This window comes from Mobula hypostoma, chromosome 17 (genome assembly GCF_963921235.1).
Source record: "Mobula hypostoma chromosome 17, sMobHyp1.1, whole genome shotgun sequence".
Classification (NCBI taxonomy): Eukaryota; Metazoa; Chordata; class Chondrichthyes; order Myliobatiformes; family Myliobatidae; genus Mobula; species Mobula hypostoma.
The window spans coordinates 1,144,699-1,171,979 of NC_086113.1; the positions used below are offsets into that span (position 1 = coordinate 1,144,699).

The following is a 27,281-nucleotide window of genomic DNA, read 5'->3' on the forward strand; positions in this document are numbered from 1 at the left end:
TACTATCCAAACTTCTCTTAAACGTTGAAATTGAGGTCACGTGTACCGCTTGTGATGGCAGCTCATTCCACACTCTCACGACCCTCTGAGTGAAGAAGTTTCCCCTCATGTTCCCATTAAACTTCTCACCTTTCACCGCTAAGCCATGACCTCTGGTTGTAGTCCTACCCAACCTCAGTGGAAAAACTCTGCATGCATTTACCCTGTCTATGCCCCTCATAATTTTGTATACCTCTATCAAATCTCCTCTCAATCTTCCATGTTCTAAAGAATACAGCACTAACCTATTGAATCCTTCCATATAACTTGGCAACATTCTTGTCAATTTTCTCTGCACTCTTTCAATCTTGTTTACATCTTTCCTGTAGCTAGATGACCGAAACTGCACACAATACTCCAAATTAGGCCTTACCAACATCTTCAACATAACATCCCTTGTTCTGTACTCAATACATTGATTTGTGAAGGCCAATGTGCCAAAAGCTTTCTTTACGACCTTATGCTGCCATTTTCAATGAATTATGTACCTGTATTCCAGATCCATTTGTCTGCACTCCTCAATGCCTTACCATTCACTGTATAAGACCTACACTGGTTAATTGGTCCTACCAAAGTGCAAAATCTCACACTTGTCTGCATTAAATTCCATCTGCCATTTTTCAGTCCATTTTTCCAGCTGATACAGATCCCCCTGCAAGCCATGATTAGCTTCCTCACTGTGCAATACACCCCCAATCTTGATATCATCTGCAAATTTGCTGATCCAATTAACAACTTCATCATCCAGATCATTGATATAGATGACAAACAACAAAGCACACCTCTGTTCAGTCACAGGAGTGAATGCAGAGAAAAAATTCACAAGGATGTTAATTGGATTGGAAGTCTTGGGTTATCAGGACAGACTGAGTCTTTGTTCCTGGAGGAAGTGAGGCGGAGAGGTGACATGTTGGAGTCATATAAAATCATGCGAGGCATAGATAGGGTTGAGAACCAGTGCTTGCTTCCCTTGTCAGGAGAGTACAAAACTAGAGGGCATTTATTTAAATTTTAAAAGTGCGTTGAATTTAAAATTTTCACACACGGAGGAATTGGTATTTGAAAATGTGTTGTCAGAGGTGGAAGAGGAAGCAGGAGTAACATTTAAGCGGCATTCAGAAAGGTACTTGAATAAGCAGGGCATAGGGCAGGAGCTCCTAACTGGGGTCCAAGGACTCCTTGGTTAATGATAGGGGTCCATGGCATGAAAATAGTTGGGAGCCCTGGCACAGGTGATATGGAATTAATGCAGGCAAGTGTCATTGTATAGTTAGCAGAGATGCTGTTGGCCAAGGGTCCTGTTTCTATGTTGTACAAGGTTTAAGGTAGCAAAAGTAAGTGGAAATTGGATCATTGGGAAGCTTTTAAAATCCAACAAAAGGCAACTAAAAAAGCTATAAAGAAGGGAAAAGATGAAATGAGGGCAAACTAGTCAGTAATATAATGTGGGATACTAAAAGATTTTTCAGTTATGTAAGGAGTAAAAGGGAGGTGAGAGTTGATATTGGACCACTGGAAATGATGCTGGTGAGATAGTAATGGGGTACAAAGAAATGGCAGATGAACTTAATGGGGACTTTGCATCTGTCTTCACTGTGGAAGACACCGGCAGTATGCCAGAGGTCTGTGAGTGTCAGGGAAGAGGAGTGAATGCCATTGCTGATACAAAGGAAAAAGTGCTAGGCAAACTCAAAGGTTTAATGGTTGGTAAGTCTGCTGGACCGGTTGAACTACATCCCAGAGTCCCAAGAGAGGTTGCTGAAGATATAACAGATGTATTGGTCATGATCTTTCAAGAATCTCTTGATTCTGGCATGATCCCAGAGAACTGGAAGATTGCAAATGTCACTCCATTCTTTAAGATGTGAGGAAGGCAAAAGAAAGGATATTTTAGGCCAATTAGCCTAACCTCAGTGGTTGGGAAAGTGGTGCATTCTATTATTATCAAGGTTTCAGGGTATTTGAAAACTAATGCTAAAAAAAGTCAAAGTCAGCATGGTTTCTGTCAAGGGAAATCTTGCCTGACAAAGCTCTTAAGAGTTCTTCGAGGAATTAACAAGCAGGGTGGACAAAGGAAAGGCAGTGGATGTCACGTACTTAGATTTTCATAAGTTGTTTGATAAGGTGCCACACATGAGGCTGATTAACAAGATAAGATCATATGGCATTACAGGAAAGATATTGGCATAGATAGAGGAATGGCTGACAGGTAAAAGGCAGCGAGTGGGAATAAAGGGGGCCTTTTCTGGTTGGGTGCCAGTGACTGGTGGTGTTCCTCAGGGGTCAGTATTGGGATCGCTACTTTTCACTTGTTTGTCAATGAGTTGGATAGTGGAATTGATGTCTTTGTGGCAAAGTTTGCAGATGATGTGAAGATAGCTGGAGGGGCAGATAGTGCTGAGGAAGCAATGCGATTGCGGCAAGACGTACACAGATTGGAAGAATGGACAAAGAAGTGGCAGATGGAATACAGTGCTGGGAAATGTATAATCATGTATTTTGGTAAAGGGAACAATAGTGTGAACTATTATCTAAATGGGGAGAAGGTTTAAACATCAGAGGTGCAGAGGGACTTGGGAGTCCTCGTGCAAGACTCCCAGAAGGTTAACTTACAGGTAGAGCCTGTGGTAAAGAAGGCAAATGCAATGTTGGCATTTTTTTCAAGGGGAATAGAATATAAAAGCAAGGAGATAATGCTGCAGCTTTATAAGGCACTACTCAGGCTACACTTAGACCATAAAACATAGGAGCAGAGTCAGGCCATTCAGCCCATTGAGTCCATTCTGCCATTTCATCATGGCTGATCCCAAACCCCATCCAACCCCATACACCTGCCCTCTCACCATATCCCCTGATGACCCAACCGATCAGGAATCTATCACTGCATGCTGTGGCAGAGCATTCCACAGATTCACTACTCCTTGGCTTTGAAAACATTTTTCCTCACTTCTGTTCTAAAAGGGTTTGAGGCTCTGTCCTCTAGTTCTGGATATCCCCAGCAGAGGGTAAATCCTCTCCACATCTACCTTATCTAGTCCTTTCAACATTCAGTAGATCCACACGCATTCTTCTAAATTCCAGTGAGTACAGGCCCAAAGATGCCAAACGCTCCTCATATGTTAACCCCTTCATTCCCAGAATCATCCTTGTGAACCTCCTCTGGACTCTCTCCAATGACAATACATCCTTACTGAGATAAGGAGCCCAAAACTGTTGACAATACTCCAAGTGCGGCCTGACTAGTGTCTTATAAAGGCTTAGCATTATCTCCTTGTTTTTATATTCTATTCTCCTTGTTTTTATATTCTATTCTCCTTGAAATAAATGCCAACATTGTATTTGCCTCTTTGCCACAGACTCAACCTGTGAATTAACCCTCTGGAAATCTTGCATGAGGACTCCGAAGTCCCTTTGCACATCTGGATCTGAATTTTCTCCCCATTTAGATGATAGTCTGTGCTACTGTTCCTTTTACCAAAATGCATAATTGTACATTTCGCAACACCGTATTCCATCTGACACTTTTTTCCCCATTCTTCCTCCGCACTACCTACCCCTCCACCTACCTTTGTATCATCTGCAAACTTTGCCACAAAGTCATCGATTCCACTATCCAAATCATTGACAAAGAATGTGAAAGGTAGCGGCCCCAATACTGACACCTGAGGAACACCACCAGTCACCAGCAGCCAACCAGAAAAAAACCCTCCTGCTCGTCAGCCATTCCTCTGTACATGCCAGTATATTTCCTGTAACGCCAAAGGATTTTATCTTCTTAAGCAGCCTCTTGTGAGGCACTTTATGAAATGCCTTCTGAAAATCTAAGTAAAAGACATCCACTGCCTCTCCTTTGTCCACCCTGCTTGTTACTTGGTAGAAGAATTCTCATATCTCCCAAAATTTCCCTTGACAGAAACCATGCTGACTTTGACTTATTTTAGCATTTGTCTCCAAGTACCCCGAAACCTCACCCTTATTCGTGTGCATGGAGTAAAGCCAGATCTAACATACAGAGAGGTTTTGAGGAAAGAGAAGCAGAATAAACGGTGTAAAGACAGTAAGGTAGAAGGGCTGAAATGTGTGTACCTCAATGCAAGAAGCATCAGGAACAAAGTTGATGAACTGAGAGCTTGGATACATACATGGAATTATGATGTAGTGGCCATTACAGAGACTTGGCTGGCACCAGGGCGGGAATGGATTCTCAATATTCCTGGATTTCAATGCTTTAAAAGGGATACAGAGGGCGGAAAAAGGGGAGGAGGGGTGGCATTACTGGTCAGGGATACTATTACAGCTACAGAAAGGGTGGGTAATGTAGCAGGATCCCCTTTTGAGTCAATATGGGTGGAAGTCAGGAACAGGAAGGGAGCAGTTACTCTATTGGGAGTATTCTATAGGCCCCCTGGTAGCAGCAGAGATACAGAGGAGCAGATTGGGAGGCAGATTTTGGAAAGCTGCAAAAATAACAGGGTTGTTATCATGGGTGACTTTAACTTCCCTAATTTTGATTGGCACCTGATTAGTTCCAAGGGTTTAGATGGGGCAGAGTTTGTTAAGTGTGTCCAGGATGGATTCCTGTCACAGTATGTGGACAGGCCGACCAGGGGGAATGCCATACTAGATGTAGTACTAGGTAATGAACCGGGTCAGGTCACAGATCTCTCAGTGAGTGAGCATCTGGGGGACAATGACCACCGCTCCCTGGCCTTTATAATTATCATGGAAAAGGATAGAATCAAAGAGGACAGGAAAATTTTTAATTGGGGAAAGGCAAATTATGAGGCTATAAGGCTAGAACTTGCGGCTGTGAATTGGGATGATGTTTTTGCAGGGAAATGTACTGTGGACATGTGGTCGATGTTTAGAGATCTCTTGCGGGATGTAAGGGATAAATTTGTCCCGGTGAGGAAGATAAAGAATGGTAGGGTGAAGGAACCATGGGTGACAAGTAAGGTGGAAAATCTACTCAGGTGGAAGAAGGCAGCATACATGAGGTTTAGGAAGCAAGGATCAGATGGGTCTATTGAGGAATATAGGGAAGCAAGAAAGGAGCTTAAGAAGGGGCTGAGAAGAGCAAGAAGGGGGCATGAGATGGCCTTGGCGAGTAGGGCAAAGGAAAACCCCAAGGCATTCTTCAATTATGTGAAGAAAAAAAGGATGACAGGAGTGAAGGTAGGACTGATTAGAGATAAAGGTGGGAAGATGTGCCTGGAGGCTGTGGAAGTGAGCGAGGTCCTCAATGAATACTTCTCTTCGGTATTCACCAATGAGAGGGAACTTGATGATGGTGAGGACAATATGAGTGAGGTTGATGTTCTGGAGCATGTTGATATTAAGGGAGAGGAGGTGTTGGAGTTGTTAAAATACATAAGGACAGATAAGTCCCCGGGGCCTGACGGAATATTCCCCAGGCTGCTCCACGAGGCGAGAGAAGAGATTGCTGAGCCTCTGGCTAGGATCTTTATGTCCTCGTTGTCCACAGGAATGGTACCGGAGGATTGGAGGGAGGCGAATATTGTTCCCTTGTTCAAAAAAGGTAGTAGGGATAGTCCGGGTAATTATAGACCAGTGAGCCTTACGTCTGTGGTGGGAAAGCTGTTGGAAAAGATTCTTAGAGATAGGATCTATAGGCATTCAGAGAATCATGGTCTGATCAGGGACAGTCAGCATGGCTTTGTGAAGGGCAGATCGTGTCTAACAAGCCTGATAGAGTTCTTTGAGGACGTGACCAGGCATATAGATGAGGGTAGTGCAGTGGATATGATCTATATGGATTTTAGTAAGGCATTTGACAAGGTTCCACACGGTAGGCTTATTCAGAAAGTTAGAAGGCATGGGATCCAGGGAAGTTTGGCCAGGTGGATTCAGAATTGGCTTGCCTGCAGAAGGCAGAGGGTGGTGGTGGAGGGAGTACATTCAGATTGGAGGATTGTGACTAGTGGTGTCCCACAAGGATCTGTTCTGGGACCTCTACTTTTTGTGATTTTTATTAATGACCTGGATGTAGGGGTAGAAGGGTGGGTTGGCAAGTTTGCAGACGACACAAAGGTTGGTGGTGTTGTAGATAGTGTAGAGGATTGTCAAAGATTGCAGAGAGACATTGATAGGATGCAGAAGTGGGCTGAGAAGTGGCAGATGGAGTTCAAACCGGAGAAGTGTAAGGTGGTACACTTTGGAAGGACAAACTCCAAGGCAGAGTACAAAGTAAATGTCAGGATACTTGGTAGTGTGGAGGAGCAGAGGGATCTCGGGGTACATGTCCACAGATCCCTGAAAGTTGCCTCGCAGGTGGATAGGGTAGTTAAGGAAGCTTATGGGGTGTTAGCTTTCATAAGTCGAGGGATAGAGTTTAAGAGTCGCGATGTAATGATGCAGCTCTATAAAACTCTGGTTAGGCCACACTTGGAGTACTGTGTCCAGTTCTGGTCACCTCACTATAGGAAGGATGTGGAAGCATTGGAAAGGGTACAGAGGAGAATTACCAGGATGCTGCCTGGTTTAGAAAGTATGCATTATGATCAGAGATTAAGGGAGCTCGGGCTTTACTCTTTGGAGAGAAGGAGGATGAGAGGAGACATGATAGAGGTGTACAAGATAATAAGAGGAATAGATAGAGTGGATAGCCAGCGCCTCTTCCCCAGGGCACCACTGCTGAATACAAGAGGACATGGTTTTAAGGTAAGGGGTGGGAAGTTCAAGGGGGATATTAGAGGACGGTTTTTTACTCAGAGAGTGGTTGGTGCGTGGAATGCACTGCCTGAGTCAGTGGTGGAGGCAGATACACTAGTGAAGTTTAAGAGACTACTAGACAGGTATATGGAGGAATCTAAGGTGGGGACTTATATGGGAGGCAGGGTTTGAGGGTCAGCACAACATTGTGGGCCGAAGGGCCTGTACTGTGCTGTACTATTCTATGTTCTATGTTATATGTTAATAATAGACTCCAACACTTTCCCAACCACTGAGATTTGATGAACTGGCCTACAATTTCCTCTCTTTTGTCTTTCTCCCTTCTTAAAGAGTGGAGTGACATTTGCAATCTAGCGGTCCTCCGGGACCACGCCGGAATCAAGTGATCTTTGAAAGATCATGACCAGTGCATCCATTATTTCTTCAGCAACCTCTCACAGGACTCTGGGACGTCATCCATCTGGTTCAGGTGACTTATCCACCTTACAGTTTTTCAGTTTGCCTAGGATTTTTCACTTGTAATAGCAATGGCACTCACTCCTGCTCCCTAACACTCACGGACCTCTGGCATACAGCTGGCACCTTCCACAGTGAAGACTGAAGCAAACTACTTATTAAGTTTATCTGCCGTTTCTTTGTCCCCCATTACTACCTCACCAGCATCATTTTCCAGTGGTCCAATATCAACTGTCACCTCCCTTTTATTCTTTATATAACTGAAAAATCTTTTTGTATCCTGCTTTATATTATCGGCTAGTTTGCCCTCATGTTTCATCTTTTTTCGTTGCCTTTTGGATTTTAAAAGCTTCCCAGTCATACAACTCCACACTCACTTTTGCTACCTTATATACCCTTTCCTTGGCTTTTATGCAGCCTTAACTTTCCTTGCTGGCTATGGTTGCCTAGCCCTGCCATTTGAAAACAACTTCTTCTATGGGACATAGCTATCCTGCACCTTGTGAACTATTCCACGTAAAAGATAATAGTCTGCACATTTATCTCTACTACCAAAGTGCATGACCATGAATTTTCCAACATGGTATTTCATTTGCCACTTTCTTGCCCATTCTCCTAATCTGTCTGAATCCTTCATCCTGCCTGCTTCCTCAACACTACCTGCCCCTCCACCAATCTTCATATCATCTGCAAACTCGGCAACAAAGCCATCTATTCCATCGTCTAAATCATTGATATACAGCATAAAAAGAAGTGGTCCCAACACTGACCCCTGCAGAACACCACTAGTCACCGGCAGCCAACATTCTCTGACCCTATACAGTATCACCTCTTTCTAAAGATGTAATTCCATCTCTTACCAATACAGCCACACCACCGGCAATGCCTTCCTGCCTGTCCTTTCGATACAAAGTATATCCTTTGATGTTAAATTCCCAACTATGACCTTCTGTCAGCCACGACTCAGTGATGGCCACAATGTCATACCAACCAATATCTAATTGCGCCAATAGTTCATCCACCTTACTTCGAATGCTACGTGCATTTAAATACAGCACCTTCATTCTTCCCCTTATGAATTTTGCCTCTGTGGTACAACTTAATTCGTTTTTTTGTCTATAGTTGTACCCACTCATTAGCTTGTCCTTCCTTACATTCATATTACATATTACACTTGGAGTATTGTCACAGTTTTGGGTCCAATATCTTAGAAAGGATGAGTTGTCATTGGAGGGAGTTCAGAGGAGGTTCACTAGGGTGATTCTGGGACTGAAGGGGTTAACACATGAGAAGCATTTGGCAGCTTTGGCTCTGTACTCACTGGAATTTAGAAGAATAAAGGGGGATCTCATTGAAACCTACCGAATGTTGAAAGGACTAGATAGGGTGGATATGAAGAGGATGTTTCCTGTGGTGGGTGTTATCCAGAACTAGAGAGCACAGACTCAAAATTGAGGGGGGACCTTTTAGAACAGAGGTGTGGAGGAATTTTTTTAGCCAGAGAGTAGTGAATCTGTGGAATGCTCTCCCACAGACTATGGTGGAGGCCAAGTCCGTAGGTAAGTTTAAGGCGGAAGTTGATAGTTTCCTGATCAGTCAGGACATCAAAAGATATGGCTGAGTATCAAAACATTAGGGATGCAGAATCAGAAAGGAAAGCAAATACAGTACTCAAGGTGTTGTATCTAAATGTGTGTAGTATAAGATATAAGGTGGATGATCTTGTGGCACTATTACAGATTGTCAGGTATGATGTTGTGGCCATCACTGAATTGTGTCTGAAGGATGGTTGTAGTAGGGAGCTGAATGTCCAAGGTTACACATTGCATCAGAGGGATAGGGAGGTAGGCAGAGGGAGTTGTGTGGCTCTACTCGTAAAGAATGGCATCAACAGTAGAAAGATGTGACATAGGATCGGAAGATGTTGAATCCTTGTGGGTTAAGTTAAGAAACTGCAAGGGTAAAAGGACATTGATGGCCATTATATACAGGCCTCCCAACAGTGACTGGGAGGTGGACCACAGGTTGCAACATGAAATAGAAAAGCAGAGTCAAAACGGCAATGTTATGGTAGTCATGGGAGATTTTAACATGCAGGCCAATTGGGAAAATCAGGTTGGTAATGGATCTCAAGAGAGTGAGTTTGTTGAATGCCCAAGAGATGGCTTTTTAGAGCAGTTTGTTGCTGAGCCTACTAGGGGATCAGCTATACTGGATTGGGCGTTATGTAATGAACAGGAGATGATTAGGGGTCTTAAGGTAAAAGAACCCTTAGGAACCAGTGAACACAATATGAGAAAGTAAAGTCTGATGTAGCAATATTTCAGTGGAGTAAGCACACTGCTTTACGGCAGCAAAACCTGAAGCCTCTACTCCAGACAAGAGCGGCATCTCAATGCCTTCCACCTTCGCAGTCTGAGATGGATCCTGGACATCAAGTGGGTTGACCGAGTCACCAACAAAGAGATCTTGACCCGTGCCCAGATACCCAGCCTCTTCACCCTGCTCCAACAACGCTGTCTCCGCTGGCTGGGCCACGTACACCGCATGTCAGATGGGAGGATCCCGAAAGACCTGCTGTACGGGGACCTGGCCTCCGGCAAGAGAGCACAAGGACAACCCCATCTTTGTTTCAAAGATGTCTGCAAGAGAGACTTGAAGTCACTGAACATGAACGTCGAGAGGTGGGAGGACATCGCAAGCGATCGTTCTGGCTGGAGGCTGGAACTACGCAGAGGTCTAAAAAGAGGAGAAGAGAAGCTGAGGCTTGCTGCTGAAGAAAGTGCACTCATTGGAAAAATAGCACCAAGACAACACTGGAGGACAGCGCCTACACGTGCATTCGCTGCAGCCGAGACTGTCACTCCCATGTGGGCCTCTACAGCCACGACAGACGCTGCTCTAACACAGACTGAAGCAAGACTTCCCAGGTGCGAGACTAACGGATGCCACACACAAGGGAAATTACAGTGGTATGAGAGAGGAGTTGGCCAAAGTAAATTGGAAGGAGATGCTGGGAGGGACGTCAGCAGAGCAGCAATGGCATGCATTTCTGAGAAAAATGAGGAAGGTGCAAGACATACGTATTTCAAAATGAAGAAATACTAAAATGGTAAAATAGTACAATCATGGCTGACAAGGGAAGTCAAAACTTTTGTAAAAGCAAAAGAAAGGGCATACAACAAAGCAAAAATTAGTGGGAAATTAGAGGATTGGGAAGTTTTTAAAAACCTACAGAGAGCAACTAAAAATCATTAGAAGGGAAAAGCAAGCTAGCAAATAATATTAAAGTGGATAATGAAAGTTTTTTCCAAATATGTTAAAAAAAAGAGAAATGACAGTAGATATAGGACTGCTAGAAAATAAAGCAGGAGAAATAATAATGGGGGACAAGGAGATGGCTGATGAACTAAATGAGTATTTTGCATCAGTCTTCACTGTGGAAGACACTAGCAGTATGCCCGATATTGTAGTGTGTGAAGGAAGAGAAGTGGGTGCAGTTACTGTTACAAGGGAGAAGGTGCTCAAAAAGCTGAAAGACCTAAAGGTACATAAGTCACCTGGATCAGAGGAACTGCACCCTAGGGTTCTGAAAGAGGAAGTGTTAGAGATTGTGGTTGCATTAGAAATGATCTTTCAACAATCATTGGACCCTGGCATGGTGCCAGAGGACTGGAAAATTGCAAATGTTATTCCATTCTTTAAGAAAGGAGGGAGGCAGCAGAAGGGAAATTATAGAGCAGTTAGCCTGACCTCAGTAGTTAGAAAGATGTTACAGTGTATTGTTAGGATGAGGTGATGGAGTACTTGTTGACACTGGACAAAATAGTACAAAGTCAGCATGCTTTCCTTCAGGGAAAATCCTGCCTGATGAACCTTCTGGAATTCTTTGAGGAGATTACAAGTAGAATAGATAAAGGGGATGCAGTGGATGTTGTATATTTGGACTTTCAGAAGGCCTTTGACAAAGTGCCACATATGAGGCTGTTTACCAAGTTAAGAGCCCGTGGTATTACAGGAAAGTTACTAACATGGTTGAGCATTGGGTGATTGGTAGGAGGCAGCAAGTGGAAATAAAAGGATGCTTTTCTGGTTGGCTGCCGGTGACTAGTGGTATTCCGCAGGGGTCAGTGTTGGGACCACTTCTTTTTATGCTGTATATCAATGATTTAGATGATGGAATAGATGGCTTTGTTGCCAAGTTTGCAGATGATATGAAGATTGGTGGAGGGGCAGGTAGTGTTGAGGAAGTGGGTAGGATGAAGAAGGATTCAGACAGATTAGGAGAATGGGCAAGAAAGTGGCAAATGAAATACTATGTTGGAAAATTCATGGTCATGAATAGTAGAAATAAATATGCGGACTATTTTCTAAACGGGGAGAAAATCCAAAAATCTTATATGCAAAAGGATGTGGGAGTCCTTGTGCAGAACACCCTAAAGGTTAACTTGCAGGTTGCGTCAGTGGTGAATAAGGCAAATGCCATGTTAGCATTCATTTCAAGAGGTCTGGAATACAAGAGCAAGGATGTGATGCTGAGGCTTTATAAGGCACCGGTGAGGCCTCACCTTGAGCATTATTGACAGTTTTGGGCACCTCATCTTAGAAAAGATGTGCTGGCATTGGAGAGGGTCCAGAGGAGGTTCACAAAGCTGATTCCAGGAATGAAAGGGTTATCATACGAGGAATATTTGTTGACTCTGGGTCTGTACTTGCTGGAATTCAGAAGGATGAGGGGGGATCTCATTAAAACCTTTCGAATGTTGAAAGGCCTAGACAGAGTAGATATGGAAAGGATGTTTCCCATTGTGGGAGAGTCGAGGACGAGAGGGTACAGCCTCAGGATTGAGGGACGCCCTTTCGAAATAGAGATGTGGAGAGATTTCTTTAGCCAAAGGGTGGTGAATTTGTTGCCACATGTAGCTGTGGAGGCCAGGTCGTTGGGTATATTTAAGGCAGCGATTGATGGGTTCTTGATTGGACATGGCATCAAAGGTTACGGGGAGAAGGCCGGGAACTGAGGTTGAGGAGGAGGAAAAAAAGGATCAGCCATGATTGAATGGCGGAGCAGACTTGATGGGCTAGATGGCCTAATTCTGCTCCTATGTCTTATGGTCTTATGGCGAGAAGGCAGGTGTATGGAGTTGTGGGATCTGGGATCAGCCATGATAGAATGGCAGAGCAGACTCGATGGTCTATATGGCTTAATTTTGCTACGATGTCTTATGGTCTAACTTTGTGACTTTCAAAAGGTATAGATATGTTGTTATATAATTGCCTTGTCATCCAGATTGAACGTCGCAGACTGCAGCAGTATGGCTAAGTAAGAGGAAACCTATTTGTAGTGGAATTTCTGTAGGGTCAGTATTATCACCACTGCTTCTAATACATATCAATGATTTGGACTTGGATGTGCAGGGCACAATTTCCAATCACAGAGATGGCATAAAATGCAGAGATGTAGTGAACTGCAGGGAACGTAATAATACCTTCATGGCGGTATAGACAGGCTGGTGAAATAGGCAGAAAGATGGCAGGTTAAAGTTAATAATAAGAAATATTAAATGTCACATTTTTGAAGGAAAATGGAAAGCAGGCAACAGAACCCAGATGACACCATTCAAAAATTACATGTTTAAAATGACAGGGTTGTTGAGAAAGTGGTTATAAGAATGATACACCATCTTGTGTTTGTAAACAGAGGTATAGAATACAAGAGCAAAAAAGTTATGATACGATAAGACTATAAGACAAATGAGCAGAATTAGGCCATTCAGGCAAATGAGTCCATTCCGCCATTTCATCATGGCTGATCCTGGATCCCATTCAATCCCTTACACCTGCCCTCTCACCATATCCCTTGATGCCCTGACCAATCAGGACATTATCAACTTGTGCTTTAAATATACCCATGGACTTGCCTCAACTTCAGTCAGAGGCAGAGCATTCCATAGATTCACCACTCTTTAGCTACAAAAATTACACCTTAATTCTGTTCTAGAAGGTTGCTCCTCAATTTTGAGGCTGTGTTGTCTAATTCTGGATACCCCCACCATAGGAAACATCCTCCCCATATCCACCATATCTAGTCCTTTCAACATTCAGTAGGTTTCAATGAGCTTCTCCCCCACATTCTTCTAAATTCCACTGAATACAGGTACAAAGCTGCCAAACGCTCCTCATATGTTAACACCTTCATTCCCGGAATCATCCTTATGATCCTCCTCTGGACTTCCTCCAATGATAATACATCCTCTGTGAAATAAAGGGCCCAAAACCGTTGATAATATTCCGTGCGGCCTGACTAGTGTCTTATAAAGCTTCAGCATTATCTCATTGTTTTTATATTCTATTCCCCTTGAAGTAAATAAATGATACCTGTGACTGCTGATCCTCTCCCACAATATCCAGTCTTTTCTGTTCAGACATTTCACAAGACTCCTGCCACCAGCCCCAACACCATAACCCATCTTGATGCTGATGGAATCAAGTGGTATGAGAATGATAAAGTTGAGGTAAAAAGTCAGTCACAAACATGTTAAATAATAGACCAAAGTTCAAGTTCAGCTCCTCTTTACCTGTTCTATTCTTATGTATTAATGATTCATAAAAACAGAACCGATTAAATAATTAATTAATCCAATTGAAACCTACTAAATATTGAAAGGCCTAGAGTGGATGTGGTGAGGATGTTTCCTATACTGAGGGAGTCTATGACCAGAGGCACAGCCTCAGAATACAAGGACATCCCTTTAGAACAGAGATGAGGGAGAATTTCTTTTGCTGGGGGAGGTGAATATGTGGAATTCATTGCCACAGGTAGCTGTGGAGGCAAGGTCATTGTGTATATTTAAAGTGAAGGTTGATATGTTCTTGATTAATAAAGGCATCAAAGGTTACAGGGAGAAGGCAGGAGAATGGGTTTGAAAGGATAATAAATCAGCCATGATTGAAAAGTGAAACAGACTCGATTAGCCAAATTGCTTAATTCTTATATGTCTTATAGTCTTACGGACAAATAGATTTACATAATAAAAAGTCAGTTGTGTTTCTGAGTCAAACTTCAGCTTACAGGTTATTTTCAAACAGAATTGGTGAAATATTTTATAGTTGTCCAACAGATATGAATTCGGGAGACAAAAAAATGAACAAAGTGGAAAAATAGGTAAGGTAACCTTGATAAAAAGGATGAAAGAAAGGCAATGAATAAGAGATAATTGATCCATTCCATAAAACAAAGAGTTTCTTAGTGATAAATCAACATAGATGGAGCCAAAATTTGGACCTTACTGATGTGAGTTGTTCATTGGTCCCGATCAACAGTCTCCTGACCATTTTTATGTCATGGACCTCAGGCTGGAAACTCCTGGGATAGAAAATCAGGAAATGAAAGAAAGGTATTCCAGTGAGTATCGTGGTCTTCAGACTTAGTTTAAGATTGGCAAATTAAATGACCAAAAATAGTTGGAATACCACATAAAAATTAATAGAATAAAAAGTGCTTTGTTCCTTGTAGATTCCATATGTTTTGACATCCTGAGAAGTTGCCAGCCCATCTGGTCCACACCAAACCATTAATCCGCCTAGTTCCATTGACCAGCACCCAGACCATAGCCCTCCATACACCTTCCATCTATATACCTTTCAAAATTCCTCTTAAATATTGAGATTGAACTCACATCCAGCACTTACATTGGCAGCTCATTCCACACTCTCAACAACCTGACTGAAGAAATTCTCATCGTATTCCCCTCAAACATTTCACTTTTCACCCTTAACCCATGACCTCTTCCAGTTGTAGTCTTAACCATCCTCAGTGGAAAAAGCCTGCTGCATTTACCTTTGGTGGTTCATTTTGGTAGGTCAAATATGATGGCAGAATATAGTATTAATGGTAAGACTCTTGGCAGTGTGGAGAATCAGAGGGATCTTGGGGTCCATGGCCATAGGATGCTCAAAGCTGCTGCGCAGGTTGAATCTGTGGTTAAGAAGGCATGTGGTGCATTGGCCTTTATCAACCGTGGGATTGAGTTCAAGAGCCGAGAGGTAATGTTACAGCTATATAGGACCCTGGTCAGACCCCACTTGGAGTACGGTGCTCAGTTCTGGTCACCTCACTACAGGAAGGATGTGGAAACTATAGAAAGGGTGCAGAGGAGATTTACAAGGATGTTGCCTGGATTGGGGAGCATGCCTTATGATAATAGGTTGAGTGAACTTGGCCTTTTCTCCTTGGAGCGATGGAGGATGAGAGGTGACCTGATAGAGGTGTATAAGATAATGAGAGGCATTGATGGGGTGGACAGACAGAGGCTTTTTCCCAGGGCTGAAATGGTTAGCATGAGAGGGCACAGTTTTAAGGTGCCTGGAAGTAGGTACAGGGGAGATGTCAGGGGTCAGTGTTTTACACAGACAGTGGTGAGTATGTGGAATGGGCTGCTGGCGACGGTGGTGGAGGTGGATATGATGGGGTCTTTTAAGAGACTCCTGGACAGGCACATGGAACTTAGAACAACAGAGGGGTATGGGTAACTCTCGGTAATTTCTAAAGAAAGTACATGTTCAGCACAGCATTGTGGGCTGAAGGGCCTGTATTTTGCTGCAGGTTTTTTATGTTTCTATGTTTCTATTTGCAAATTAAACATATTCATTTTCAGTGTGAGCCAACTGAGCTTTCTGCAGAGGCCTGCCCCATTAATAAAAAGCACCAGCAATCTTTTTTACAAAAAGAATGAATACATTTTTTAAAAAAGTATTCATTCTTTTTTGAAAAAAGGGATACCTTTAAAAAATACTTAAGAATGTAAATACAGAAACTGCCAATGCTGGAATCTGGAACCACAATTTGCAGAAGGAACAGTATGCTGTTTGACCGGTTGAGTTTCTCCTGCATGGTGTTTGTTACTGCAGCTAAAACATTGACACAGGTTTAGCATCATTACATTGTTCTTCAACTTCATTAGTTTCAAGTTCAAGTTTAATTGTCATTCAACCACACGCATGAATACGACCGAGCAAGACAGTGTTCCTCCGGGGCCACGGTGCAAACCCATTACCAACAGTCACACACAGCACATATAATTATGTGAAGAATATATAGCCCATATCCATGAGAGGCATGGCCTATAGATTAATAGTGCATGGGATGTGCACTGTAGCCTTGTTTCTGCAAGAACAAACATGCAGCAGTTCCTCATCATGTGCTCGTGCAGCCACAGACAAACACAATCCAGCCTGTCTTCAACAAAGTACACACTGGAGGGCAGCATGGATGGGAGATGCCAGTCCCCAACTCAGCACAGAATCTAGTGTGCCAGCCACGTCTCTGCCTCCCACACCGCTTCCGGCATCTAGTAAGTTACTTCCAATAACCCCTGAAACATTTTATTAACTATTGGAAACAATCCAACACTTCTTCTGTCAATCATGTAGACATATAATATTCTTTAAACCCAGCTATGGTCCTAATTTCAATTGATCGATTGAATTGATGACAAGAGCTTTACCTTGTTACTTTTTCTTTAGGATTGTTGGTGAGGATGATGGAGGGACCCTGTTTACACCAGAGGAATATGAGAGGTACAAGAGAGAAGTGCTGCCAATGCGATTACAAAATCGCCTTTTTGTTAGCTGGTCGTCACCCGGAGGGATCGACTGCAAATTAGTTGGCCCAGAAACACTCTGTTTTTGCCGGCACAGGTAGTATTTTAAATATTTTTTGTTTTATTGTTCTTATATTTTTAAACTCAGTGTATCTTTTGGGTGACTGATTTCATTCTTTGCTTGTAGCGCTCAACATTTCAATCAGGCTCAATAGACTAAATTCAACAAGCACTTTCACGGAAATTAGATATGCAGGATCCTGATTCCATCCCTTTTTGGATGCCCAGTCAAAATGATAGATTCACTTGACATCTTAACTGAATTTTATAGGAGCACAATTGAGAGCGCCCTGACAAGCTGCATCTCCATCTTGTATGGCAGCAGCTGAGCATTGGACCATAAGTCCCTACAAAGGACTGTGAGAACAGCTTAGACTATCAGAGGGGTCTCTCTACCAGCCATCGAGGACATTCATCAGGAGCACTATGTACGCAGGGCCCTCAGTATTATCAAGGATCCCACACCTCTATCCAGCATTCTCTTTGACTTTCTACCATCAGGCAGGAGACTCCGAGGCATAAAAACAAGAATGGTCAGGGTGGGAAACAGTTTCTTCCCTCAGGCCATTGAGCTTCTAAACTCCCTGCCACATTTGAAGTGTCATCGTAATATGTTCTGTACCTGACAATATTTAATTTAAGCACTTTACATTGTTTATTTATGTGTAATTCACCTGTAGATTTTATTGTGTACACCCTGGTTCAGAGAAACATTGTCTCGTTTGATGGAATACATGTAGATAGTTAAATGACGATAAACCTGACTTGACTTGGCCTGTTCCAGACAAACGTTGTCTCAGCTGATAGTATACATGTAAGGCCATAAGACCATAACACATAGGAGTAGAATTAGCCCATTAGGGAATTCAATCATGACTGATCCTTTTACCTCTCTCCTCAATCCTATTCCCCGGCCTTCTCCTCGTAACCTTTGATGCCATGTCCAATCAAGAACCTATCAACCTGTGCCTTGAATACACCCAATGACTTGGCCTCCACAGCTGCATCTTGTAACAAATTCCACAAATTCACCACCAATTCACCACCCTTTGTCTAAAGAAATTTCTCCACATCTTTGTTTTGAAAGGGCACCCCTCTATCCTGAGGCTGTGCCCTCTTGTCCTAGTCTCCCCCAACATGGGAAACATCCTTTCCTCATCTTCTCTGTCTAGGCCTTTTAATACTTGAAAGGTTTCCATGAGATCCCCCCCTCATTCTTCTAAATTCTAGCGAGTTCAGATCCAGAGCCATCAAATGTTCCTCGTACGATACCCTTTCACTCCTGGAGTCATCCTTATGAACTACCTCTGAACCCTCTCCAATGCCAGCACATCTTTTATTAGCAGAAGAGTCCAAAACTGTTCAGAATATGCAAGGTGCAGCCTCATCAATGCCTTATAAAGCCTCAGCATCACATCCCTGCTCTTGCATTCAAGACCCCTTGAAGTGAATGCTAACATTGCCTTTGCCTTCCTCACCGCCAATTCAATCTGCAACTTAACCTTCAGGGTATTCTGCGCAAGGACTCCCAAGTTCCTTTCCATACCAGATTTTTGGATTTTCTTCCCATTTAGAAAATAGCCGCACATTTATTTCTACTACCAAAGTGCATGACGATGAATTTTCCAACATTGTATTTCATTTTCCACCTTCTTGCCCATTCTTCTAATCTGTCTAAGTCCTTCTGCATTCTACCTGTTTCCTCAACACTACCTGCCCCTCCACCAATCTTTGTATCATTTGCAAACTTGGCAACATAGCCATCTATTCCATCATCTATATCATTTATATACAGTATAAACAGAAGTGGTCCCAACACTGATCCCTGTGGAGTACCACTAGTCACTGGCAGCCAACCAGAAAAGGATCCTTTTATTTCCACTCGCTGCCTCCTACCAATCAGCCAATGCTCTAACCATGTTAGTAACTTTCCTGTAATACCAAGGGCTCTTAACTTGGTAAACAGCCTTAAAGGCCTTCTGAAAGTCCAAATAAACAACTTCCACTGCATCCCTGTTACCTATCCTACTTGTAATGTCCTCAAAGAATTCCAACAGGCTGCCAGGCAAGTTTTTCCCTTAAGGAAATCATGCTGACTTAGTCCTATCTTGTCCTGTGTCACCAAGTACTCCATAACCTCATCCTTAACAATTGACTCCAAAATCTTCCGAACCACTGAGGTCAGGCTAACGGGTCTATAATTTCCTTTCTGCTGTCTTCCTCTTTTCTTAAACGGTGGAGTGACATTTGCAATTTTCCAGTTCTCTAGTACCATGCCAGAGTCCAATGATTTTTGAAAGATCATTTCTAATGTCTCCACAATCTCTGATGCTACCTCTTTCAGAACCCTAGGGTGCAGTTCATCTGGTCCAGGTGACTTGTGTACCTTTAGGTCTTTCAGCTTTTTGAGCACCTTCTCCCTTGTAATAGTAACTGCACCCACTTCTCTTCCTTCACACACTACAACATCCGGCACACTGATAGTGTCCTCCACTGTGAAGAATGATGGAAAATACTAACTTAGTTCATCTGCCATCTTCTTATCCCCTGTTATTATTAACTATATGTAAACTTCACTTGGCCTGTTTTGGAGGAACGTTGACGGAAAACAAGTATGCATACAGTTAAATGATAATAAACTTGACCTGATTTGAACTGTTCCGGAGAAGCATTTTCTCATTTGACAGTATACATGTTGATGGTTAAATGGCAATAAACCTGAGTTCCCTTGGCCTGTTCTGGAGGAACGTTGTCTCATTTGATGGTATTCATGTAGATAGTTAAAAGGCAATAAACTTGACTTGACTTGGCCTGTTCTGGAGGATATTTGTTTCGTTTGGCCATATGCATGACAATAAACTTGACTTGACAAAGACGATGTTGAGAAAGAGATTCTGCAGATGTTCGAAATTGAGAGCAACACATACAAAATGCTGGAGGAACTCAGCAGATCAGGCAGCATCTATGGAGAAGAATAGAGCATCTATGTTTCTGGCAGAGACCCTTTCCAGTCATGATGACTGTGTATTTCTCTCATAGATACTGCCTGGCCTGCTGAGATCCCCCAGCATTTCATTGTGTGTTGAGATATCAAGTAAATGTCAGGGATCTTGGACTTGTTAATGTTCAAAGAGAGACCATGGAATGCAAGTCCGTAACTGCCAGATAGCAACAACACAGACGAATAGGGTAGTGAAAAATACATTTGTATTCTGGCCTTCATAGGCTGGGGTATTGGAACATCATGTTGCACCTGTATAAAACATAGATCAGACTGCATTTATTGTACTGGCCTTTGTGGTAGCAATAGAGAGAGTGCAAAAGGGATTCACCAGGATGTTACCTGAAATGGAGGGCTGTAGTTATGACCAGAGATTAGATAGACACGTTTATTCTTATAGAGGTTTATAGAAGTATGAGGAGCACAGACTGGATCGATAGTCCAATATTTTTCCAGGGCAGCAGAGTACAGAGCTAGAGGGCACAGGTTTTTCCAGTGGAGAAATTTCAAGGATGGATAAGTTTTTCTCCTGGTGGAGCTGCCAGAGGGGGTAATGTAGGTCAGTAGAATTACATCATTTAAGGGACACTACTTGGATAGGAAAGGTATAGAGCAGGGGTTCCCAAGCTGGAATCCATGGGGGCCTTGGTTACAAGTAGGAGTCCATGGCATAAAAAAGGTTGGGAAGCACTGGCTTAGAGGGACATGGGCCGAATGAGATTAGTATAATAAGACTATAAGGTAGGAGCAGAAGTAGGCCATTTGGCCCATTGAGTCTGCTCCACCATTCAATCATGGGCTGATCCAATTCTTCCAGTTATCTCCACTCCATTGCCTTACCCCCATACCCTTCGATGTCCTGGCTAATCAAGAACCTAATAGCCATCATGGTTGGCATGCACAATGTGAGGGAAATAGACTGATATTGGTTTATGATATTATGATATTCGATATGATATTGTGATTTTAAAATCATACATCAATTGCAGAAAGCTGACAGTGATGGAAAGAGTAAATAATAGCTGCAGTGTACAGGCCAGACACAGTACAGGCCAACACTGTGCAGATCAACGCTGTGCAGGGCAAACACTATGGAGGCCAAACACCGGTAAGGACGGAGGTTCTTCTAGCCACACAATTGCCACATTTGTTACAGCAGCCATTTGTGTATCTCAGTGCATTATTTATTTCTCATTCTTGATTACCATTAGAAAGAAAGCACCCACTTTCCTAGAAGTTTGTGACGATTCGGAATGTCATCTAAAACTCTGACAAACTTCTACACATGTGCTGTGAAGAGTATATTGACTGGTTGCATCACAGCCTGATATGGAAACACCAATGCCCTTGAATGGAAAATCCTATAAAACATGGTGGATATGTACAGTGCTTCACAGGTAAAGCCCTTCCCACCATTGAGCACTGTCGCAGGAAAGCAGCATCCATCATCAGGGACCCCCACCAGCCAGGCCATGCTCTCTTCTTGCTACTGTGGCAAAAAGGTGGTACAGGAGCTTCAGGTCTCACATCACCAGGTTCAATAACAGTTATTACCCATCAACGATCAGGCTCCTGACCAAAGGGGATAACTTCACTCACCTCATCACTGAACTGTTCTCACAACATATGGACTCACTTTCAATGACTTTTCATCTCATTTTCTTGGTATTTATTGATCATTATTATTAGTATTGTTATTATTATTATTATTATTATTATTATTATTATTATTGTTGTTTCTTTGTATTTTCTGTGAATACCCACAAAAACAATCTCAAGTTTGTTTATGGTGACATATCCTGTATGTGCCTTGATAATAAATTTCCTTTGAATTTGGAACTTTGATGTTTAACTTTTTTCTTGATTATGCACCCAATCTGTTCAGATTTTAGGATCTAAACACCAGGATTATTAGGTCAGCCCTTTAGCTCTGCTTGTTGCCTTCCCTCCAATTCTCTTCCAAGCACACCTCAGCATGTAGTACGTACATTTAGTATTTATCATTACGGTACCTATTTCTTCAAGCAACTTATGAATCATTTGTTAGCTATTGTACACAAATTATTTCAGTCACTGAAAAATTGTAAGTATAATCAATCTACTTTAAACATTTACTTAATGCAAATATCCCTGTAAGTGATGTGCTTGCTTCAGTTATCCCTCTTTACACTGTTAATAAAAAATGAAACTCTTGCCTTAGACTCTGTGTTACTGACTTTATAGAGCAGATCCAATTATGAGTAATCTTGTGTTAGATTGTATTCTGGGTCCACGTTATTCTGGGTTGTCTATGAGTGAAGTAAAGTGAATTTATTTGGACACAGTTATTATATTTCATTTTTAAAAGTTAGCTAATTTGTCCTTTATATCAATATAACTCCACAGCTCACTTCGATTTGGATACTGCCAGGGAAAACGCTTGCTTGCAATTATACCTTTCTATCAGTTTGAGCACCTCATGTACAGGAAGTTGTAATTATAGCACAAAATTGCACTGACATTTCATAGTTCCCATAGGCATATTCATTTCTAATGTTAATAGATGCACATGAAGTTGTACTGTACATATGTTGGTAAAAATTTAGGTCGTGCTACTTACTTTCAAATTACTCATACAACATTTATGAAATGTGCACATTTTGTTCCTAAAGATATAAACAACACAAAACAGATTTTAAGAGAATTCCAACAGAGCGTCCCATTTTGCTGCCGTGCAGAGTGACGGGCTGCAGGTGTATCGCCTATAGTTACATTCCATTGAACGGGACGCAGCCAATCCGCTGCAGGTGCAAGCATTATGCAGACCACCATGATGAACTGGCACCTTACAAATGCAACGAGTGTGAGTATGGATCATTATTCTGAAAGGGTTGAGCACACAAGGAGAGCTTGATGGCTCTGGGCCTGTAGTTCAGAAGAATGAGAGGTTTTTCTTTAGTAACGGATTGAAAGGTTATGGGGAGAATGCAGTCGTGAAGGATAATAAATCAGCCACGATGGAATGGTGGAGCACACTCAATGTGTCAAGTAGTCAATGGAGGATTTCAATATGCAGGTAGATTGGGACAATTAGGTTGCTGCTAGATATCAGGAGGGGGAGTTTCTAGATTGCCAATGAGATGGTTTTTAGAGCAGCTTGTGGTTGAACCCACCAGAGGATCAGCTATCCTGGATTGGGTGTTGTGCAATGAACGACAATTTATGAGAGACCTTAAGGTAAAAGAACCCTTAGGGGCAAGTGTTCATAATATGAGTGAATTCAAAAGGAATGATGACACAACTGCGGATAACAAGAGGTCAATGCCAACGTTAAAGCCAAAAAGATGCCATATAATAGAGCAAATTCTGTTCCTATATCTTATGATCTTAATTCTGCTCCTATGTCTTATGGTCTTATTAATTATGTCTTGTATTTCTCAAGTTTTTTAAAATCTAATCTTATTAGATAAATCATATTTCTTTCTAGTGATTATTGTTAGAAAGTTAACTTTCACAAGCCTTCATAACTAATATTACAGAGTGACAATCTCAGCATCTGTGGGTGGGGGTTGAAGGAACTGTGATGTTTCAGGCTGAAACCCTGGAACAAAACTAAATTCTAATGTGGTTGAAAAATAAAGCTTGGCTCCATGGATTTATATTCTTCTGAAAGATATACGTTCGTAAAAAAGCAAAAACCATATTTCAAAGAAATTCCAATGGAATATTCAGATCATCAAGATCTACAAAGACTGCATCTGATGTCAGGACTGAATGAGGGCTATCAACTTGTGCTCTACAAGCTCTTCTATTTAGGTGTCACTGAGTTACCAGTAATGTTGAAGCTGGGAGTGCCCACATTACTGTATGTGTGTGTACTGTATTTGTGAGGTGAGAGCCCTCCTCACTGTGTCACTGAGCTGCCTGTAATGTTGAAGCTGGGAGCACCTACGTTACTGTATGTGTGTGTATTTGTGAGGTGATAGCTCACCTATGTTACTGTATGTTCGAAGAATGTGTAAATTATACAACCTTGAGATTTGTTTGCTTACAGGTAGCCACAAAGCCAGAAACCCGAAAGAAGCGCATTAAAAAAAAAGACCAACACCCGATGCGCAAGAGAAGGGGGGGAAAAGCCCCAAAAATCATGAAACAACTTAAGTGAACAACTACATTCTGAACAAAACTGAGTCCTCAGATCCAAACCCCAGAGCAGCCCGGAATAGGCCCAAAACCTCGCTTATCAGCTCATCATATTAGCAGGCGCCCAGGGCAGTCATCATACTCTCAATGCCATGGACAGCGAGCGAAATCAGCTCTCGCCTTGGATCTCGACACCCTGTCTTTTCAATTTATCTGGGCCAGTGTTTAAATTGACCGAACAACAGAACAGCAAAAGGCTCCAGCACCCTGGAAAGAGGAGTGAACATTGCAGAGAGTAAGCAAAATCAGCTCTTGCCTCCGATCTGGATCTGAGTAGTGGATTGTACCTCACACTAGAATCTGGCTACTGCAAAGGGTTTGGAGCCTAGACCACGCTGCCCAGTGTCTCGCTCTGGGCGCAGATTTCGCCACCCAGCCCAAACCCGCTCTCGAGGTCTTCAAATCAGCTTGGCGTCCAGAGTGGTCCAACCTTGGACTCGGGCCAGTAGTACGGGCATCGAATCTCCTCTGTCTCCACTTTTCCTTTCCAAATGGCTCAGAAAAGGAGTTTTTAGTGAAGGTTTCGGTTGAATTTCTTGCCTTTTTAACCACCAGTGAGCTGTCGCACATGTTTGGTAGCACCATCTTCACTAGAAGATATGTGTGTATTTGTGAGGTGGCAGCTCTCTTCACTGTGTCACTAAGCTGTCCATTATGTTGAAGCTAGGAGTGTCTATGTTACTGTATGCACGAACATGGAAGGAACTTCAGATCTGGGGCAGATGTACATTTAAATGTCAGTGTGAAATACTTCCCACAGATTTGTGTCACTCCTTAGATAATTCCATCAATTACCTGCTCCTGCTGCTTTTTCATAGTTGGTATGAATTAAACTCATGGCAAAGCAGTGAATTTTGTGCTTTAAATGTATCTTTTAATGAAATGTTAGCAGAGATAATAATCTACCATAAGATATAGGAGTAAAATTAGGCCATTTGGCCCATTGAGTCTAATCTGCCATTTCATCATGACTGAACCACTTCTCTCTCAGCCCCAATCTCCTGCCTTCTCCCGTAACCCTTCATACCCTGAATAATTAAGAATCTATCAATCTCTTCCTTAAATATACCCAATGGCATGACCTCCACAGCTGCCTGTGGCTACGAATTCCACAGATTCACAAACCTCTGGCTAAAGAAATTCCTCCTCATCTCTGTTCTAAATGGACGTACTTCTATTCTGAGGCTGTGTCCTCTGGTCATCGACTCCCCCACCGTAGGAAACATTCTCTCCAGATCCACTCTATTAAGCCCTTACTAATCAATAACTTTCTGTCAGACTGTTTTTAGGCCTCTTCTGAAGTACAGGAGCCTGAAGAGGTCATAGGTTAAGGGTGAAAGGTAAAATATTTAAGGGAAACATGAGGGGGAACTTCTTCAGTCAGAGGGTGGTGAGAGTGTGTAGCAAGCTGCCAGTGCAAGAGGTGGATGTGGGTTTGATTTTAGCATGTAAGAGAATTTTGGTTAAGTACATGGATGGGAGGGGTATAGACAGCTACAGTTTGGGTGCAGGTCGATGGAACAAGGCAGAATAATAGTTCAGCAGGGTCTAGATGGGCCTTAGGGTCTGTTTCTGTGCTGTAGTAGTTTATGATTCTATGACTCACACTCAACGGTTCAGAATAGCTTCTTTGCTCTGCCATCAGATTTCTGAACTCTACCTCATTACTTCTTTTTGCATTATTTATCTATTTTGTAATTTATAGTATTATTTATGGTATCAGTTGTGACGAATACTCGTACCACTGGATCCAGACTTCCAAGGTCATGAGAGTGGAACTGCCCCAGTGCAACAGCTTTTCCACTTCAGAAACTCTCCCACACAGGTTCCCTGTCGTCGTCAGATACAATGGACAACCAATCATTTTTGAAACAAATCAGTGTCATATGCAGTACATCAAACTGCAATCTAACTCTAAGAAGCAAAGGCAAAACTTGTATTTTGAGTAGAACAGCATTCTGACATCTGCACATTGATTATGTGCTGTGGTGTCCTTGCTATTGCTTTTCTCTAACCAGAGTACAAGCTGTGGATTGTATTATAATATCAATTATTACTTGGCGATCAATAAACATTAATCTATACAAATTGTTGTCTCACATCACTGGGAAAAAGCCAATAAAAGACTGTCAATAGCTGGTAAACAAATGCTACAAAACTGTAACGCAGCCTGTCATCAGGCCAGTTTGCTGATTAATTCTTTTGGTTCATTTCAAACTTAGAATTGCATCTCTTTGTTTCAGATGTATTGTGACAGGACAGGATGGGTGATTGAGATATGTAGTTATTTACCTTACTAAGGAATCTTCCCTTTGTACATTGTTCCACATTCCAATCTGTGTTTTTGATGTGATTTTCCACGTCGAAGTTAAGAAGTTTGTTTATCTCCAGGTGCAGGTTGTGCTGGGTTTCATAGCTCCTTTACTTGTGGCTGTGGTGAACCAACATACGCTCATACAATGATAGTTGAGACAAAAGCAGAGCGTTTGGCCAGAGGACGATCTGTGGGGCCTGATGTTCCCTATGCTGCCGTGGGAGGACTGACTGGATTTAATGCACTGGCAGAAGGATACATGCGACTAGACTCAAGTGGAATAGGTTGGTGGTTTCAGTGGTTTGAATTTTCTAAGTGCAAGGTAGGAAATGGTAGAACTGAAGAGAGAATTGACAATTATCTTACCTTAGAAAATTGTCATATTCACTACGATTGCATAATTAAATATCCAATACTGTATGTAATTACTAGAAGAGTGATACAAAATAAGATGATTAATTGATATTCGTCTAAATTCAGACATGGTTCCTCAGTAAAAATATTATAAGTTTTTGGGGTAATGGAGGAAATGTGGTCTAGGTTAAGATCCTGTTACAAAAGCAATTGAATATTATTACTGATGTCCTTAATAGATTAAAAACACCTGCAAAAATGCAATGATATTACAGAGGAATTTAGTTATCTGGCTATTGACTGAGGAACAAGATAAAAATCTAAAGAAACAATATGTAATGGATAGATGTTGCGAGGATGTTCTTAAGTACTGAGCTGTTTCTGTGTTGTTAATTAATCTGGGTCCAGTTATTGTCAATAAGGAGCAACAGAGACAGTTTTGAGAAAAATGAGTTTGAACAAGTAATTCGGATAAGATAATCTTAAGTAGAAAAGTGTGAATTATTTTAGAAATGATTGATGATCCTTCATTTAAAGTTGACAATGCCGTCTATTATCCTTTATACTTACAGTTGTTGCC

The 27,281-nt window shown here is 42.1% G+C and overlaps 1 protein-coding gene across 2 annotated transcripts in view; it reads left to right on the forward strand.

Annotated features, from left to right (window-relative positions):
• The window catches only part of fam221a (family with sequence similarity 221 member A), a 55,751-nt gene that overhangs the window by 19,167 nt on the left and 9,303 nt on the right, over positions 1-27,281 (forward strand). For both annotated transcript variants that reach the window (XM_063069421.1, XM_063069420.1), the window contains exons 2-4: positions 16,714-16,887; positions 22,503-22,693; positions 26,425-26,631. In XM_063069421.1, the coding sequence (XP_062925491.1) occupies positions 16,714-16,887; positions 22,503-22,693; positions 26,425-26,631 (572 nt within the window). The remainder of the gene's footprint in view (positions 1-16,713; positions 16,888-22,502; positions 22,694-26,424; positions 26,632-27,281) is intronic.